Source organism: Anomaloglossus baeobatrachus, chromosome 4, assembly GCF_048569485.1.
Source record: "Anomaloglossus baeobatrachus isolate aAnoBae1 chromosome 4, aAnoBae1.hap1, whole genome shotgun sequence".
Lineage (NCBI taxonomy): Eukaryota > Metazoa > Chordata > Amphibia > Anura > Aromobatidae > Anomaloglossus > Anomaloglossus baeobatrachus.
In genome coordinates this window covers 445,195,322-445,215,516 of record NC_134356.1, presented here as the reverse complement: position 1 = coordinate 445,215,516, position 20,195 = coordinate 445,195,322, and the positions used below count along the sequence as shown (strand labels likewise).

Sequence of the window (20,195 nt, the reverse complement as noted above, 5' to 3'; positions counted from 1 at the left end):
CAATTGGATGTGTTTTAAAAAAATGTTCCTATGCTAAGATAATCTTATAAATGTGCCCCTGCTAAGTACTGTGCAATGGTTGTGTCTGACTGTACAGGAACATAGTTTGATCATGCCACAGCTCCTGGGCCAGGAAGGATGCAAAAGAGTATAAAACATTACAGTATGGGTTTATAGCAGATTCTTTTTGTGAGGTAAAACATTTCCCTCCCTGTTTTTAAACAATATTTTACTTCATAGAAGGAATTCATGCTGTAATATCTGTATACTCTCTTTTGTTTCACTTCCCAGGAAATGTGGTATGATCAGACCATTAAGATCATGACTAGGGATGATCGAATACCTCAAATATTCGGCTTCGCGAATATTTGCCGAATAGATCGCCGCTATTCGACTATTCGCAAATAATCCATGTGCAATGTAAGTCTATGGGAAACCCAAAAAACAACTATTCGGGCTTCCCATAGACTTACATTGCGCATCGAATATTCGCATAGCAGCGACCTATTCGTCGAATATTCGCAAAGCCGAATATTTGAGGTATTCTATCATCCCTCCCTTTTTTTTTTTCTTTTTTTAAACACTGACAAGTGTGGAAATTATTATTATTACAAGATTGATACGCTGCTCTGTATGGCACAAGCAAATGGACAATCGCAGCTTTAAGTCCCCTAAGGGGACTAGTAGATACAATAAAAAGTGAAACAAAAGTTAAAAAAAAAAAAAAAATGTTCAAATCAGCCCCCCTTTTGCCCCATGGAAAATAAAACAATAGAAAAATACACCTATTTGTAATTCCTGAGTTTACAAATATCAAATCTATTAAAGTATAAAATACATGAATTTGATTGAAAAACAGTATAACTAATAAAAAATTAAAACACCAGAATTATAATTTTCTGGCAGCCACAACATTGCACTAAATGGTGATCAAAATATCGTATCTACCCCAAAATGGTATCAGTCAAAACTTCAGCTCAGGGCACACAAAATAAGCCATCACCTAAATGGAAATATTATGAAAAATGCCAACAAAATAAAAAAAATGTTTAAAAAGAACTGACAACCAAAAAAAGGTCAGATTGGACACCTGCACCTGGACGCAACCCTCATTTTGCGCTAACACGGTACAAAGATATATTTTACCTGTAACAACATTTTATTTTGGAATTTTTGTCATTTAAAAAAAAAAAAAAAAAAACTAAACTATACATGTTTGGTATCTACGTACTTGTAATGATCTGGAGAATCATACTGCCAGGTCAGTTTTTCCATATAGTAATCATGGTAAATAAAAAAATAAAAAAAAATAAAAATTGTGGAATTGCAATTTCACCGCACTTGAGAATATTTTTCACATTTTCCAGTACACTATATGATAAAATGAATGGTGTCATTCAATAATACAACTTGTACCGCAAAAAACAAGCCCTCATATGAGTATATTGATGGGAAAAAATATAAAAGTTTTGGCTGTTGGAAAAAGGGGAGGAAAAAACTAAAAATCAGAAAATATCAATGTCATGAAGGGAATAAGTAAGGTTTGTGGGCATTAATTTATGTCAAACCTCCAACACCTTCATTTTTTTCACTTTTTGCCTTTCTGATGTGATTTGCGGATGTGCTTGGGATCATTGTTCAGTTGCATGGTCCAATTTCAGCCAAGGTTTAGCTTTTGCACAAATGGTCTCACTTTGGACTTTAGAATATTTTGGGGTACAGAGGAAATCCTCATCAGCTCATTTACTGCAAGGGCTGTGACTGCAAAACAATCATCAATGTCATCTGTACAAAGGAGCTTGTTCCAAAAGCTAACCTACTGTATCCTCACCCATCCCTTGTAGACTGTGAGCCCTCCCGGGCAGGGACCTCTCTCCTCCTATACCTGTCTGTATCTTGTATTGTTTATGATTATTGTACTTGTCCCTATTATGTACACCCCTTTCACATGTAAAGCGTCATGGAATAGATGGCGCAATAATAATAAATAATAATAATAATAAAAAGTCTAAAAACTTTACCTGCCATGTCCTTTTTAAAGAAGAGGGTTTTTGCTGGCAAATCCTCCTAAGAAGCCATACTTGTTCAGTCTATTTCTAATTGCACAGTCATGTACTTGTATATTTAGCAGGCTGAGGCTTTGAGTCTGAGCTGTAACTCTGTGTTTTTTTGCAATTACTTTGAACATTGTATGCTCTGACCTTGATGTGAATTTGCTAGGACATTCACTCTTGGTTAGATTGTCAACAGTCTTGAATCTTTTTACACCTGTGTATATTTCTCACTGTATAATGATGAATCAGCTTATAACTTTTTACAGATTAATCAATAGCAAAAATGCTTCTCAAATACAATTTCTGATATATTTCCTCCTATGTAAATACTCTTAAATGCAGAAGATCAGTAAACTGCCAAAACATCTGCTTTTATAGCTGTTGTCTCACTTGCCAATGAACAATTAAAGGAGGTGGTCAACTACAAAGCATAGTGGCCACATCGATTGAAAGCGGCGAAAGAAGGCATTTTCTAAACACCTTCTTTTTCCAATTCATCCTGTGAGTGGCACTATCGCTGTTCGCTGATCCCCATCACATGACCCGGGCTGCAGTGACCTCTGATGTCCGGTGATGTCACATCAACTTCCGGAATTGGAACTTGACCTGGCATCACCGAAGCGGGACCCAGTCTCCCTGAGTGACTTAGCTGTGGGCGAAGTTTCATTGCACACCACAGCATGTGTGCTTGTGGCGCTCTGTTAATCGGTGAAGGTGAGAGCACGCGAGACGCTGGGCTGTGACGTGCAATGAAACTCCGCCCACAGTCCAGTCACTCAGGGAAACTGGGTCCCGCCTCGATAATGCCGGGTCAACTTCCAATTACGGAAGTTGGCATGACATCACTGGACATCAGAGGTCACTGCAGCCCGGGTCACATGATGGGGATGAACGAACAGCGATAGTGTCGCTTACAGGCCGAATTAGAAAAAGAAGGTACTTCGAAAAAGACTTCTTTCCCTGCTTTCAATCGATGTGGCCACTATGCTTTGTAGTGGACCCCCTCTTTAATCAAGGGCATTTGATTAACAGCATCTGACTACTTACCATTTTAATTCCTATGAAAGAAGTAAGGGTGAACATTTACATTACACTATTTAGCATAAAGCAGGCCAAAACAAAGAAGCAGCGTGTGAAATGTATGATATTGTACATCTGAGGTTGGTTGTATTAACCTAATTTTAAGTCCTTCTAAGGATCAGATTTTTTTTTTTGTATTATGTCCCGATATGTAAAACCAGACCTGGGCAAGGGGCGGCCCGCGGGCCACATCCGGCCTGCCTGCTCTCTGTGACCGGCCCGCCCGTCTTCAGCCGATGCAGTGGAGCCGGGCTGCAGCGTGCCGAGCAGGGAGAGATCCTGTGCAGGTCCGCACAGTCAGTACAGACAGCGGAACGCAGGAGTCTCTCCTCTGTTCCCTGCCGGCACTAATTGTCAGTGACACACGCGTGCGCTCTGACGTTGTCAGTACTGCGCTGCGTGTGTCATTTTAAAAGTTCCCGCCGGGCAGGAGAAGAAGCAGCACAGCAGACGGAATAATTCATCCTGCAGGACCTGCGATGATGTCACGCCCATGTGACTGTGTGGGAGGAGACACAGGATGCCGGGCAGAAAGCAAAGATACTGAATCCTGAAGGAGATGTGGACACCCACTAAATATATTCCAGTTCCCTCATGATAATTCAAGGAAGAAGTAAAATGGGAACAATCAGTCAGGTTAAACATATATAATCTAATGTCAAGTGTCGCAGCAGAGACTTCCTTCACAAAATATGGCCAAGCACTGGACAGTATTGAATCCGGTACTTTTCATCTGTCTATGGCACTTGACACCGAGAAAAGAAAGTTTTAACCCTATAATTTATTCCCTCCTTTTCTGCTACTTATTATAAACTTGAGAAACTTACTGCATAAAGGGAGAAGAAAAAGAAGGCAGAGGACATCCATGTTTTGCGATCACTAGGAACTAGAAAAAAAAAAAGAATGGAAATTAGTGATGACAAATCAGGAAATTGCAGACATAATATGGGATGTAACATCCTGAAGGAATCCCAGACTGCCCTGCTCTCACACAAAACACACTACACATTGTGAGTTGTTAAATATCACAGACCATCTACAGCCATCAGGCTGAGGGTTTACCCTTCCAGGCGTGGAGCTCTCCATACAGATTAGATACAAATATGTGAGACCGACTGCCAGCATATGTGGCACCCCTGAGGCTTCAGTTGCCACAGAGTATTGCAGCTTAAGTTGCAGTATTCGCCTCGAGGTAAGAAGGGAGTTAATCACCGGTGTTCCACATTCACACTTTACATATAGCTTAGGAGCCTTCTCTCAGGGAAGCTGTGCTAGGATAGGCACGGGGTTGACCATCACGAAGCATGGGACTGTCCCCAGGGTCCACTCCACCTGTGGGGAGCAATACCATCCCTGGCTGCTACTACCATCCGCGCTGAAGGACAGCGACAGCAGCAGCGGCTAAATCCCTGGCCACAGGTGGTGTGAAAACAATCATCCTACTACTACCACCATCATCTTCCCTCCTTATTGGTGTACACCTCGGGGCACGAAGCCGGGCAGGCCACCGCGACATCCCAGATCATCACACCAGCCCGGTGATGAGTAATGCAGGTACGAGATACCTTGTGCCTGACAAACCCCCTGCCCCCTTGGTGCTACATATACACGGAGAACCCAACAGCTCCATGACAGCAAAGGCTGGGGAAAGAAGGATCAGACATGTTGAATTTCAGAAGGCATTTAAAATGCATGGTTAACTCAGAAGACATTTCAATAGGCTAAACCAGTGTATGAGTATGGGCAACTAAAACGGGTTTTCCGAGCAATCCTATCGAAGGGGTAGGTGCCAAATATCTGAAGGGGCCTCCAACTCTGTGTTCCCACAATTACTGGAACAGAGGTAATGGCTCGTTGAATGGCCACAGTTAGGAGAAGATGATCTGGTGGTTGTCTATATGGTAGCATTGTGCAGGGCTCAGCTGGTTTCAGTCCCATAATCAATGGACAGATACAGGCAAATTATATAACCGATGAAATGGAACAATTTGTTAATGGTTCTGAACTGGTGCATATGTCAAAAATATATATATTGCAGACATATACAAATGTATGCATCTACAATTACGGTATATACCTCTTCTATTATATGTAAAAAAAACAAACCTTAAAAAGGTAACCTGTCATATTGTAGAACTCGACAGACAGCACCATGTCATAGCAAAGAAGGAGCTCAACAAGTTGACCTATAGAGCGCTGGAAAAGATCCAATATAATTCTTATTTTATTAAAATCCCTACTTAAAGGGGTTTGCCGGGACATTTGTCTTTTTAACCCCTATGGAGCTAAGAACTTATTGAAAGGTGTTTGCCAACTAACTGTCTGTTCTGACCGGAAAGACTCTCTCCCAGCTTGGAGCAGTCACAGACCTCTCCTGCTGGCAATTCTTCTGCTTCCTTTGAAGTGACTTCGATTGACAGCCGGTTTCCCGCTGCCTAGTTGTGGAGAGCTGGTTGTCAATCAGCATGTCGGCAGTGATGACCTATAGACAGAGCAGGGTGGAAAACAAAGACCTGGCCTGCTGACGTGAGGTCGAAAGAAGCAGGAAAACACCGCTTGAGCCAGGAGAGTGAGCAATAGTTAACCCAATAAGGGGGAGAAAATAAATTCTGGGATAAACCATTTAAAGGAAACCCGACAGCTGATACATGCTGCCTGCGGATCGAGCAGCATGCATCAGACACCAGCTGAATGATTTCAGACACATTTGTTTAACATTGAAATGCCACAAAGTTTCAGGGAAAAATGTAGTTTAATAGCCACCGGGACCAAGCAACATGAGAGACTAGCTGGACAAGCGGGTCCCCAGAGTCTTCTCTCTGCTCTGGTGTGACAGGTCTTTCCCTGCGTATGCTTGTCAATCTCAGAGTTAAACATATGTTGCTGAAATCATGCAGCCATGGTCTGACACATGCTGCCCGTGGATCGGCCAGCAGGAATCAGCTTGAAGGCTCCCTTTAGGGTAGTCTCACACCGCATAGAAAAATTCCCATTCTCAGCCAGAAAAGTTGGACGAGAGAAATCCATTTGTTATTCCATATGTCATGTGAGTCCTATGTGAGTGTGTGATTTCTTTTTTTTTTTCTCACCTAGCATCCGTATGCTATGCAGGTTTTTTTTCTCAGCAGCTATTTTTCTACACTAATTTACAGGACCATTTACAGTGTTCTTTGCTACACAATGGTAATGTAGCCGTAAAATGCGAACATCACATGGACGTGTGTGGCATCCTTTTTTTTCCCTCGAACCCATTGACGAGTCGTGTCCGATAGACGAGTGCAATCACAATGCGTTGCAATTTTTTCTTCAGTCTAATTTGAGCTGAGGAAAAACTCACAGATCTGCTCTGCCTCATTGAATTAAGGGGGCTTTACACACAGCGACATCGCTAGCGATGTCGCTCGTGAAAGCGCCCGCTCCCATCGTTTGTGCGTCATGAGCAAATCGCTGCCCATGGCGCACAATATCGCTAACACCCGTCACACGTACGAACCTTCCTAGCGTCACACAGCAGCCGACCAATAGAAGCGGAGGGGCGGAGAGCAGCCACATTAACGACACGCCCACCTCGTTGTTGGAGGATGCAGGTAAGCTGTTGCTCGTCGTTCCCGGGGTGTCACACGTAGCGATGTGTGCTGCCTCATGAACGACGAACAACCTACATCCACAACGACCAACGAGATTTTGAAAATGAACGACATGTTAACGATCAACGATTAGGTGAGCATTTTTGGTCGTTAACACTCGCTCGTAGCTGTTACACGCATCGACGTCGCTAATGACGCCGGATGTGCGTTACGAAATCCGTGACCCTGACGACATGTCGTTGCGTGTAACGGGGCCTTAACACTGGGCAGAGTGCAATGCACTTTCTTCTCACATTGCATTCGTCCGTTCGTCCAGTGTGAGAGAACCCTAAAGGGAAACTTTAGTGGCATCATGGAAAATTTATAGGACTTGTCTGCCACTTGCTGTTGCGTGACTATTTTAGAGCTGTGAGTTTATGGCAAATAAAAAAGCCAAATTGAAGTTTATGGTAAGTGTTCTGTGTGTGACTTGCAACCAGCAACAGAAAATACAACACATCTGAGACATATGCTACTGTCACAATAGGTTGCAAGTCGCAACGTGACCCCATAGAAAATCATTACAACCAATAATACAATGTGTCACTCTGATTTCAGTGTCGTGTGACACATCTCGCCGGACATTCATAACCTATTGTAAACACAATTTATAAAGATAAGAGCAGTGCGGGTCTGGCAGCCCCACCGATCAGCTGTTCTCTGTGCAGGTGGTAAACAGATGTTAGTAGCTTAACAGCACAGCTCCATCAACTGTGCAGAGGCTGGAACTGCACAAACGCCCCTATGGGAATGAATGAGTGGATCTGCAGAATTCAGCTGTGGCCACTACGTTGTTCATAGGGCTATGATGATAGGTCAACAATATAAAAGTAGTGCAGCAATCCTTTAGGGTAAAGTATGGCTTCTGATGCGAGACCATCGGATGCAATATGCTAATGACCCTCGGCTCAAGCTCTGCTGCGAGTGTGAGCAGAGTGTCATGTGACTGTGATCTGTTCCTGAGATCAGATCACAGCTGTGGAGGAGATGGGGGGGGATTAATCACCCCCATCTCCTCCATTGTCAGCCTGTGTGTATGTTGCACTGCACTTGAATGTCATCAGTGCAGTCCAATGTTTCTCTCACGCCCATAGACTTGTATGGGTGCAAGTGACATGACAATTGCAGCATGTTGCAAGTTTTTGCCCAGTCCAATTAGGACTGAAGAAAAACTCGCAGATCTGAGCAGCAGGTTCATCTTAGGCCTCTTTCACACGTCCGTGCCTCCGGTACATGTATGGTCAGTTTTCTCACGTACCGGAGACACGGGCACAAGTAGACCCAATAAAATCAATGGGTCTGCGTTCACGTGCGTATTCTGCCATGGACCAAGTGTACACATGGAGCATACGTGTACCCGTGTGCTCCACACATAGACATGTCCACGTTTTCTCCGGCATCACGGGTGTCACACGGAACGCAAATGGGTCACACATAACACAAACGGACCACACGAACGTGTTCTGTTTGACATGCGCCGGAGAAGACACATGTATCTGCGAAAAAAAACAAAAACCTTTACTCACCTTCTCCAGCCCTCCTGTCTCTGCCGCTGCTGTCACTTGCTTCCGATTGCCGCTCATTATGCTAATTAAATATATACACTTCACTGCGGCCGGAAGCAGCAGCGGGGAGTCGACAGGACCGGAGACCGAAGATCAGTACCGCGGACAGCGACGCCAGGGGCAGGTGAGCAGAAAGTTCCCGTTCTCCGTGTGTTATCACGGATAACAAACGGAGAACAGACGTGTGCCATAAACACGGCACACCGAGGGCAATACGCACCTTTGACACGTCCGTGAAAAACGTGCGTGATTTTCACGGACGTGTAAAAGAGGCCTTAAATGCAGCCGAGTGCAATGAGAGATTTTCTCACATTGTACTAGTACGAGTCATATATAAGTGTGACTCTATCCTTAAAAGGGTGGTTCACACATTTTTTATTGTCTAGTTCGATATTATATTGAGAAACAATGTTTCTCTCAAATACCTTGTGTTGGCAATAGTGCCTGTGAGAGGCGCTATTGCAGACCGCTGTTCCCGCTCCAGTGACATCACCGTCAAGTGCTGCACACGTCACATCCGTGCAGCCGGCTGCATTCTTCCAGACTCACTCAGCTGTGGGTGGCGTTTCACCGCTGTCACAGCCCATCTGCTCCCCCCTCCCTCCTCCCTCACAGCACCGAGCCTCGCATCTCTTGCTTGCAGCGTTCTGCTGTGAGGGAGGGAAGGTGATGCAGGGAGCATATGGGCTGTTACAGTGGCTCAGTGGTTAGCACTCTTGCTTTGCAGAACTGGGGTCCTGTGTTCAAATCCTACCAAGGACACCATCTTAAGGGAGTCTTTATGTTCTCCGTGTGAATTCAGATGTTGATGTGAATTAAAATCACTAAGGGTACTTTCACACTTGCGTTATTTTCCTTCCGTTACAATCCGCCCTTTTGGGAAACAGCGCAATCCGTTAACGGATTCCGCTGTTTCCCATAGATTTGTATGGTTGACGGATTGTACCAAAAGGACCTGCGTTGCTTCCGCTGGGCGACGCTCTGTTGCTTCCGCCCAGCGGGAGGAACGCAGCATGTAACGTTGTTTTGAGCAGCGGAATCCTCTGGATTTCACTGCGCATGCTCTTTTTTTTTTTTTAAATGAAACTTTATTTTGGCTCGCGGTGGCCGAACGTTCATCTGAGCGCCCGGCCATTGGCAAGCGACAGCGCTCAGCTGAGCGACCAGCCGTCGGCATGCCCGGCCGCTGGCAAGTCACAGCGCTCAGCTGAGCGCCCGCCCGCTGGCATGTCCGGCCGCCGGCAAGTGACAGCGCTCAGCTGATCACCCAGCGGCCGGCAAGTGACAGCGCTCAGCTGATCACCGGCGGTCAGCTGCAGGGAGCGATCAGCTGATCACCCGGCGGCCGGCAAGTGACAGCGCTCAGCTGATCACCGGCGGTCAGCTGCAGGGAGCGATCAGCTGATCACCCGGCGGCCGGCAAGTGACAGCGCTCAGCTGATCACCGGCGGCCGGCTGCAGGGAGCGATCAGCTAATCACCCGGCGGCCGGGAGCGATCAGCTGATCACCTGGCGGCCGGCTGCAGGGAGCGATCAGCTGATCGTTCACTATAGTCTGCCGCTGGTAAAACCGGAAAAAAAAATCAAAACGAATTGCGTTGTTTTGCAGCATCCGTTGCATCCGTTGTGCCACTATATGCAACACATCCGTTGCATCCGTTACACAACGCAATGCAACGGATACCGTTCAACGCAAGTGTGAAACTAGCCTAAGGCTGGTTTCTCATCAGCGGTATTCTGCCGCACTGTCGGATCCGACACAAATGCGATACAGTTCACTGGCATCGTGGTAAGCTCCGATCACAAGCTATCACATGCTCCGGTCACATGACCACATGACCCAAGCTTGCCGCGATGCCTGTGAACTGTACTGCATTTTTTCCGGATCCGTCAGTTCGGCAGAATACCGCTGATGTGAAACCGGCCTTATGCTGTCTGCAAAACTGCGTTAATTGACAGTAAAGGCATATAAATCAAAGGAAAGGAATGTGCTGAAAAAAGTATTCCGCTGGGAACAATGTTATTCTATGGGGCACTTCTGTTTTGCAAAAAAAAAAATTCAGGCTGAATGGGACTGAAGAAAAAAAATTGCAGCATGCTACTTTTAACAGCAAGTCTCTCATCATTGGCACCCATACAAGTCTATGAGTGCGTCTGAAACATCCGCGGGCAGTCTCATATACAAGTAGAGACAGGCAGCGGAGAATTTGGAGAAATTAATCTCTGCTACTTTTCCGCACCTAGGATCCAATCAGAGGAAGGGATCACTGTGACCGACACTCGGCTCACGCCCGCAGCAGATCCTGAGCCGAGTGTCATTACCATATCCCATCCAATGTATGTGTGCACGTCTGCGTTCTGGTTGTCAAATAAAATGCAGCATTTTGACACTGCATGTGTGTTTAAAAATGCATCCAAAACGTTGCGATTGGGATGCATTTTGAATGCAGTTTGGATGCGTTCTGGATGCATGCTCTCCCACAGACAGAGAGGGAAAAGCATCCAAAACGCACAAATGACACGCTGCTTTTTTTAAACACGTCGATTTTGTAAAATATTTGGCATACAAAACGCTGCTATTTAAAAAGCAACGTGCGCATGGAATTTGCTTAATTCTCAGACTTTGCTGGGGACGCACAACGCATGCATATACGCTGCATTTTAAAACGCTGTGGAAACGCATGAAAAAATGCAACGTATGCACATAGCCTTACACTCATCTGACCCTGGGCTTAAACCTGTGCCCAGCTCTGGCTGCGTAAACATCGGACACACGGAACTGCAGCATCTGAAAAAGGAGGTTCTTCTGTGGTATTGAACACGGGAGTGTGTCGCCCCTGGGATACCGATCCAGGTTCAGGGACGCCAGAGTCTTCTTCTGTATATGGCAAACAGGTATGTCAGATTTTGTACGTGTCGTGACGCCACTCACGGCTTGCGGTCAGGGATATAGATGACCGCCACTGCAGATTTTATGAGCGTCTGTGGCTGATGGGGTCTGCAGTCGGATGGTGTGGCCTCCCGTGAGTGAGGCAGGCCCCAGGGGCTCAGGTGTGTAGAATAACGGGTCCAGAATAACTCAGGCTCAGTCCAAAAGTCATTTAACTGATTTTTACTCACTCAGATGTTGCTGTGAGCTAACCCGGGCGTTGCTGTGATGAACCAGATAGGACCAGGGGCTCCTTCGGGCCAGTCTGAGGGTAACAGGTAGCTCATTTTCCTAGCACTTCTGTGTTCGGATAACCCCTTGACCTGAAGTACCGTGGGAGTCTATCCAGGGAGTTGCTACTGCCTTTTCTCCTGTTTGGACCGTTTGCCGGCAGCGTGGACCAGGTGAGATGGCTTCAAGCTCTGTCTCCTTATGGGTCCCTGCGTTGCTGCTGAGGCTCGGACTCTGTGTGGTTGGTGAGGTACTTGTAGTTCCCCTCACCGGCAGGTTTAGCAGATAGTTAAACTTGAGTCTGCTCTAGGGACCTGTTCCCCGTACATGCCTAGTCACCAGGAGCACCTTTCTCTGACTCCTCGGTGACCGTTCTCCCCCGCCAACTGTCACTACACCGCGCAGGGTCTGACTAGTGTGAGCGCGCGTGTCCACCTCGCGACTGCCGTGCTCCACTACCAGACTGGTTCTCTCCCTCCTTTCCTGACAATCTCAGCACTTTAGCTCCCAGCCCCTCTGCTCCACCTCTTGAAAAGATTTGAAAGCTAGCCCCCCTCTGGAGACTGCCCAAGGGTCCCCTCTAAAGGTGTGGGAGACCTGGTTGCTATGTGTCTGTGCGTACACACCTCATTCTGGCCCTTAGGATTACCTAGAAGTATTGACCCAGCATGGGTGCAGTACTCAGTGGTGCCTGACCGGGTCAGGGGCGCCACAGGAGCACAAGTTACAATTTGCTGTGGATATCAGATTTTGGTAAATGGACACCAAGTCGCCTGTGTAGACCGACACCCAAACAATCTTACTGTATAAACCGCTATGGGGCATCACTGCTTCATTTGTACATGTATTAGGTGGAGGAGTAGACTTTTCTACAAGTTCTTCTATGGGAACTAAAAAAAAACAAAAACTCTGAGTCCATATCCGGCCTCCTAGGTGCACACCGCGCCTTTTTGATGCAGGCGATCCCGCTGAGTCCTGGAAGCACAAGACTCTGCAATAGAGAGCGCCGCTGTGTTTTTCCTGCAATGCCTTTTTTACTTCTTTCTGGTTGTTTCTGCCACTACTTTGTGATGGCAGGTGCAGTGGGTGAGCAGACCCCCTGCAAAAGGGAGCATAGTTAACCCGGAAATGTTATTAATAAAAATGTTTTATTTGTATGTGCATGTGTATAGTGTTAGGGTACCCCTAGTGGCCGGGTGGGACGGCTGTCACCACAGTGGAGAGGAGGAGCCGGCAGAGACAAGGGGAGGAGAGAGCAAGGGTGTGAGGAAAAGATTAGATCAAGGGAGCAGTCGTCTCGGGGACAGGAGCGGAGCAGCAGAGCCGGGGCAGAGTGTGGGAGCTGGAAATCAGGGAAGCCGGTGAGAAAAGGAGTGGGCGTAACCTCATAGTGTGAAGCAGTCCGGTGTGGGTCCGGGCTGTGGGTAGCCAGAAGTGGGAGCCGGGCGAAGTGGAGTAGTCAGGCACATCCCCACTGGAGGGGACGCAAGGACAGGCTTCCCCCAGCTAAGAAAGCGTATCATCACCTTTATTGCTTTGTTTGGGACTTTGTGAAGAATAAAAGAATGTTTGTTCATTGCATCGAACCCTGCCTGAAGAGTGTTTGTGCGCCGGATAACATCTGCATCACCACCACACTCTGCCCCACCAAGTCATCTCCTGTCCCCATAGTGACGGTGGAACCAGGGGTAAGCCTGATTGCAAGGGCCACGACTACAAGGCCAGAGGCACCCCTGGCACCCCGTTACATGTGGCGTAGTCGGCAGGATCCGAGTCCCCTGCCGGGGACCCAGGAGGCTGGAGATCGGGTCGTGCCTGAAGCACAGGATCCGGACCGTGATACAGGATTTCCAGCCCCGTGGTGTGGAGAGAACCTAGTACCCGTAGCGTTGGACTGGGTACAAGATGGCGGCAAGGAGGCCGTTATCTGTGAGGAAGAAAAGGCGCGGAAAGTTGGCGCCGAAAGAAGAGCCTGGGGCTGGCCGGTGCCGAAGAGAAAGCATGGAGTACTCCGCCCAAAGAGGGGAGGCGCCAGCTCCAGGGCACGGAAGAAGAAAAAGAAGTACCTCAGCGGAGGAGTCAAGATGATGCGTGGGGCTGGGGGTGGAGTCTGTTTAAGAGCGGGAAACGAGGACCCGCCTCCACTCGACCCAGTCTCAGCATTGACACCGCCGCCGTTACCAGCAAGATTGTCAGGGGCAGCGACGCCTTCACCACCGAGAGGAGCTGCAGCAGCTGCGCCTGTGGAGCCACCCTACGCCCCTGCGTCCTTCCAGAGGATCCGTCAGCAGCCGGGACAATCCCTGGGGGCATACATCCAGGCCCAAGCGGAGGAATGGAAGAGGGCCTGGCCCCCAGAGTAAGTCACCACTGCTGATCTGTTGTTTAAGTCCGGCGCCGTTTAGCCGGCAGAAGTTCTTTTAAAGTTTCACGGGACGAGCTCCCTTCTGTGTGTTTGTACGGGCAGTCGCCCCATCTAAGACCGGGAGCGCTGTTGCCAAGCCTCCGGGCGCCCATCTAAGACCGGGAGCGCTGTTGAGCCTCCGGGCGCTAGTTGAAAGAAGGACCGGGAGCGCTGCAGAAACCGCCGGGCGCGGGACTGGTGGCCGTCCAGAGGAGGAGAACTGGGCACACTGGTGGCCGTCCAGAGGAGGAGAGCTGCGCACACTGGTGGCCGTCCAGAGGAGGAGTGCTGCGCGGGACTGGTGGCCGTCCAGAGGAGGAGAACTGGGCACACTGAAGGCCGTCCAGAGGAGGAGAGCTGCGCACACTGGTGGCCGTCCAGAGGAGGAGAGCTGCGCACACTGGTGGCCGTCCAGAGGAGGAGAACTGGGCACACTGGAGCCCTCTGTGTGGGTGCTGCGCCTATTGTGGACGGTATTGCAGACTTTACGTGCTTCTGTGTGTTTTAAGTAAGAGCCGTGCCGGGAGGCTCGGGTTTTAAGAGGGGAGGTATGCAGTGGGTGAGCAGACCCCCTGCAAAAGGGAGCATAGTTAACCCGGAAATGTTATTAATAAAAATGTTTTATTTGTATGTGCATGTGTATAGTGTTAGGGTACCCCTAGTGGCCGGGTGGGACGGCTGTCACCACAGTGGAGAGGAGGAGCCGGCAGAGACAAGGGGAGGAGAGAGCAAGGGTGTGAGGAAAAGATTAGATCAAGGGAGCAGTCGTCTCGGGGACAGGAGCGGAGCAGCAGAGCCGGGGCAGAGTGTGGGAGCTGGAAATCAGGGAAGCCGGTGAGAAAAGGAGTGGGCGTAACCTCATAGTGTGAAGCAGTCCGGTGTGGGTCCGGGCTGTGGGTAGCCAGAAGTGGGAGCCGGGCGAAGTGGAGTAGTCAGGCACATCCCCACTGGAGGGGACGCAAGGACAGGCTTCCCCCAGCTAAGAAAGCGTATCATCACCTTTATTGCTTTGTTTGGGACTTTGTGAAGAATAAAAGAATGTTTGTTCATTGCATCGAACCCTGCCTGAAGAGTGTTTGTGCGCCGGATAACATCTGCATCACCACCACACTCTGCCCCACCAAGTCATCTCCTGTCCCCATAGTGACGGTGGAACCAGGGGTAAGCCTGATTGCAAGGGCCACGACTACAAGGCCAGAGGCACCCCTGGCACCCCGTTACAGCAGGTTTATTTATAGATGTATATATAAACTAGTGAGCGCCGAACAACGGACTCATCGCGTTTATTAGCCACTTCTCGGCTTTCGAAGAGGTGGAAAGAAGCCCCAAAAGACAACATAGGCACAGAGGTCGGTTTTGCAGTGCATAGATTTATCATTAACTTTTTTTTTTTTTTTTTTCCGGGGAAATACAAGTATATTGTGTGCACATAGCCTTACACCTATTGCTCCAGGACACAACTTGTTCCCAGAACTGCAGCATAAAGTACAACCACGGTGCCTGATCTGCCAGACATGCCACACGGCGCATGAGCCCTGGACAACACAGCGGCCGTGCACACTGTGCAGTACCGCACCCTTCCACACATGGCGCGCTGGCACTGCCCGGAATAGCGGCTGTGCAGTACCGCACCCTTCCACACTACAGCACGTACCTGGCACACTGTGCGCTGCTGACAGTCCGGCCGCCGTCCTCACTGTCGCCCAGTGTGCGGGTCCATGCTCGGTCTGCTTCCCCTTCCCGGTGAGATCATGAGGATGGGGCGAGATAAGAGAACTCATTGGCTGCGGCTCTGACAAAGACCTCTTGGTGGAGGCGGCCTGTGTGCAGCGGTGCTGGGAGGCCAGATTTCCTGTCACTCCTTATCCGCCCTCCTCTGGCAGAGGCGGCTGTATCCCATATCCCAGTGTAATGCCGGCACAGCCGGCGACCTCAGGGAAGGTGTCGTGTGCAGCCCTCTGGGGGCCATCTTCTAGCACGTGCCCTAAGGCGACATTATTAGAGGGCACAGCCACTTGTGCTGGCAGTATCCCTACCTAGCAGTGTGAATTGTGCTGGCAGTACCCCTACCTAGCAGTGTGAATTGTGCTGGCAGTACCCCTAACTAGCAGTGTGAATTGTGCTGGCAGTACCCCTACCTAGCATTGTGAATTGTGCTGGCAGTACCCCCTACCTAGCAGTATGAATTGTGCTGGCAGTACCCCTACCTAGCAGTGTGAATTGTGCTGGCAGTACCCCTAACTAGCAGTATGAATTGTGCTGGCAGTACCCCTAACTAGCAGTATGAATTGTGCTGGCAGTACCCCTACCTAGCAGTATGAATTGTGCTGGCAGTATCCCTACCTAGCAGTGTGAATTGTGCTGGCAGTACCCCTACCTAGCAGTGTGAATTGTGCTGGCAGTACCCCTAACTAGCAGTATGAATTGTGCTGGCAGTACCCCTAACTAGCAGTATGAATTGTGCTGGCAGTACCCCTACCTAGCAGTATGAATTGTGCTGGCAGTACCCCTACCTAGCAGTATGAATTGTGCTGGCAGTATCCCTACCTAGCAGTGTGAATTGTGCTGGCAGTACCCCTACCTAGCAGTGTGAATTGTGCTGGCAGTACCCCTACCTAGCAGTGTGAATTGTGCTGGCAGTACCCCCTACCTAGCAGTATGAATTGTGCTGGCAGTACCCCTACCTAGCAGTGTGAATTGTGCTGGCAGTACCCCTACCTAGCAGTGTGAATTGTGCTGGCAGTACCCCTACCTAGCAGTGTGAATTGTGCTGGCAGTACCCCTACCTAGCAGTGTGAATTGTGCTGGCAGTACCCCTACCTAGCAGTGTGAATTGTGCTGGCAGTACCCCTACCTAGCAGTGTGAATTGTGCTGGCAGTACCCCTACCTAGCAGTGTGAATTGTGCTGGCAGTACCCCCTACCTAGCAGTATGAATTGTGCTGGCAGTACCCCTACCTAGCAGTATGAATTGTGCTGGCAGTACCCCTACCTAGCAGTATGAATTGTGCTGGCAGTACCCCTACCTAGCAGTATGAATTGTGCTGGCAGTACCCCTACCTAGCAGTGTGAATTGTGCTGGCAGTACCCCCTACCTAGCAGTATGAATTGTGCTGGCAGTATCCCTACCTAGCAGTGTGAATTGTGCTGGCAGTACCCCTACCTAGCAGTGTGAATTGTGCTGGCAGTACCCCTAACTAGCAGTGTGAATTGTGCTGGCAGTACCCCTACCTAGCAGTGTGAATTGTGCTGGCAGTACCCCTAACTAGCAGTGTGAATTGTGCTGGCAGTACCCCTACCTAGCAGTGTGAATTGTGCTGGCAGTACCCCTACCTAGCAGTGTGAATTGTGCTGGCAGTACCCCTACCTAGCAGTGTGAGGGATTTGTACACTGCTTCTGCTCTCGCAGGTTCCTTTTTGGGGTTCAGCCCCCATATACTATACAATGTATCTGCTCACGTTTATCGGAGTGACATGCCTCAGAATATGACGCAAGCTACAGCGTGGCCTCGTGTCTACAACCGCCATCCGTGTCCCATTATCTCACAGTAAAAAATAGGCTTGCAGTATGTAACAAATGAGTCTCTGTGACAAAAAAAGAATCATGCTGGTAAGCGTCCCAGAAAATGTCATAACGCTCGTCTCCATATGGTGTTTTTCATGCGAGGCAAGTTCTGCGTCCATACGTGTATTCTCTGCGAACAGCACAGTGAGACTTGTGTGTCCTATCAGGAGCATTGTGGGCACATATCTTATTTAACCAGGGATTTTTTTTCTTGCGCTTACGTTTTTTTCGTCGCCTTCTTCCAACTTTTTCATTTTTCCGTCTATATGGGGGCTCGTTTTTCTTGCAGGACAAGCTGTAGTGTTTAAAGACACCATTCATTTAGCCATATAATTACTGAAAAGGGGTAGACGCCAAGTGGGATAAAATGGAGGGCAAAAAAATGCAATTCCACCATTGTTTTTTGTGGGATGGGTTAATAGACGTTTAGTGGGTGATTTAGCCTCCTCCTCTCTCCTGATGAACCCCAAAATACTCGTCGAGCAATGGAGAAACCATGAGACGTGATTAGTCATAATCGTGTCTAAGCTGGTGACTGTGCCAAGGAAATGACTTATTTATGAGCTAATACTTTTACATTTCCTAACAGACTATCATTATTAATCACATCTGTGTGGTAGGATAGGGAGATTAGAGACAGCTATATAAGGGACAATTTTCAGTGAGCGGGACGCATTCGAAAATCAGGGTGCCAACCTCCATGGCAAGGTAGGGTGACCTCACTGTAGAGAACAGCTAATGTCACTACCTAAACTTGATTGTAAATTTAAGGCTGTACCCCCAAAATCCTAAACCTACCCATTCATGCCCAATATCGGGTTATATGTTGCTTGAGGTGTAAATGTATGTTTTGGAGGGTTTTTTTAATAGGTAATTAAGAAAAAAATTGTGTAACTTTTCAAGGTCAGCAGGCGTCACTCACTCATAATTTTTAGAGGGCCAGTAGGCGAGCCTCAATCAATGTTTAGAGGGCCAGCAGCCAGCTCTTAGTCATAATTTTTAGAGGACCAGCAGACGGGTCTAAATTTTTAGAGGACCAGCAGCCGGACCTCACTCAATATTTTTAGAGCACCAGCAAGTGGCACTCACTCAATTTTTAGAAGGCCAGCAGCCATCCCTCAGTCATAATTTTTAGATGACCAGCAGGCAGCCCTCACTGAATTTTGGGAGCGCCATCAGAGGAAGTGGGGTGGCCGGAGGGAGAAGGTGGCCAACTGTTCCCAAGAGCACCCACAAGCAACACTTTTTGATGGAAAGGGTTAGGTGTTCCCAGTATGGTATCTTTTTTATAGAAGGTGTGGCCAATAAAGAGTAATTTGCAATTTGTGCCATACCAAGATCAGTGTAGGCCTGAGCAGTGGCATAACTACAGTCTGATGGGCCCCGGTGAAGAGTTTGAGCCTGGGCCCCCCCTCCCCCCTCAGCAGATGTATGGGCCATTGTAGCATTCTAAAACCTATAAAGACATTCAAGTGCCCACCCTCCCCCTTTTATTGTGTAGTAATGTCCCCTATCCTGGGCCATTTCCTGGTAAATATGTCCACATCATGGCTCCATCCTGGTGTATGACCCATCATGGCTATATCCTGGTATATATGTCCACTATCATAGCCCCATCCAGGTATATATAATCCCATCATGGTATATCTCCCCATCATAGCCCCATCCTGGTGTATGATGACCCCCATCATGCCTATATCCTGGTATATATAGTCCCATTTTAGTATATGTCCCCATCATGGCCCTATCCTGGTGTATGACCCCGATCATGGATATAGCCTGATATATATGGCCCCACCCTGGTATATATGTTCCCATCATTGCCCACCCTGGTATATATGGCGCCATCATGGTCTATCTTGGTATATATGGCCCCATCCTGGTATATAGCCCCAATCCTGGTATATAGCACTCCATTCTGGTATATAGTGCCTCATCCTCGTATATAGCCTTCATCCTGGTATATAGCCCCTCATCCTGGTATATAGCCACCGATCCTGGTATATAGCCACCGATCCTGGTATATAGCCCACCACCGCACAGTAAAAAAATAAACGACTGTACTATGTGGGGACCACGGGGGAACACTATTCTCCTTAAGGAGACTTTGCAAGCCAGTCTATGTGTACACTTTCATAATGAGACATATGGAAATTTTGTATAGAGAGCTAGGATGGATGTATAGATAGATGTACAGACAGGATGAATGGATACATAGGATGTACAGACAGACATAGTATAGACAGACAGTATACACAGACACAGTATACACATACACATAGTATACACAGACAGACAGTATACACAGACAGACAGTATAGACATGAACAAGCTGTGGATATGAGAAGCGCAATAGGGTCTTACTGATGTATAATATGGTGACTTTAAAGGAAAACCGCAAAACTTGGATTATTTGTGTGTCTCACAATCAATATAGAAACATAACAGCTGCAGCCTATCCCACGTGCCAAAGGCAGAAGCGAAACAAAAATAGGATAATTGTGGTGTACTCCACGCTGCTGTACAAAGAATCACTCCAAGTAATAAAGCATATACGTAAAAGCAATAACGCGTTTTTTGGTGGATTTTCCTGAGGCAGAAGAGGGGATATCTCTTCGAAACGTGTAGCATAGACCACCCACATTGCTTTATTACTTTGAGTTATTCTTTGTACAGCAGCGAGAAGTACACCACAATTATCCTGTTTTTGTTTAGACAGACAGTATACACAGAGTATACACA

General features: G+C 47.9%; 1 protein-coding gene across 1 annotated transcript in view; it reads right to left on the bottom strand.

Moving 5' to 3' along the window:
* CD276 (CD276 molecule) overlaps positions 1-15,746 on the bottom strand; it is a 31,805-nt gene extending 16,059 nt beyond the window's left edge. The window contains exons 1-2 of the mRNA XM_075342670.1: positions 15,544-15,746; positions 3,962-4,020 (exon numbers count right to left, since the gene is read on the bottom strand). Of these exons, the coding sequence (XP_075198785.1) occupies positions 3,962-4,001 (40 nt within the window). The 5' untranslated portion in view covers positions 4,002-4,020; positions 15,544-15,746. The remainder of the gene's footprint in view (positions 1-3,961; positions 4,021-15,543) is intronic.
* Between the last annotated feature and the right edge of the window lie 4,449 nt (positions 15,747-20,195).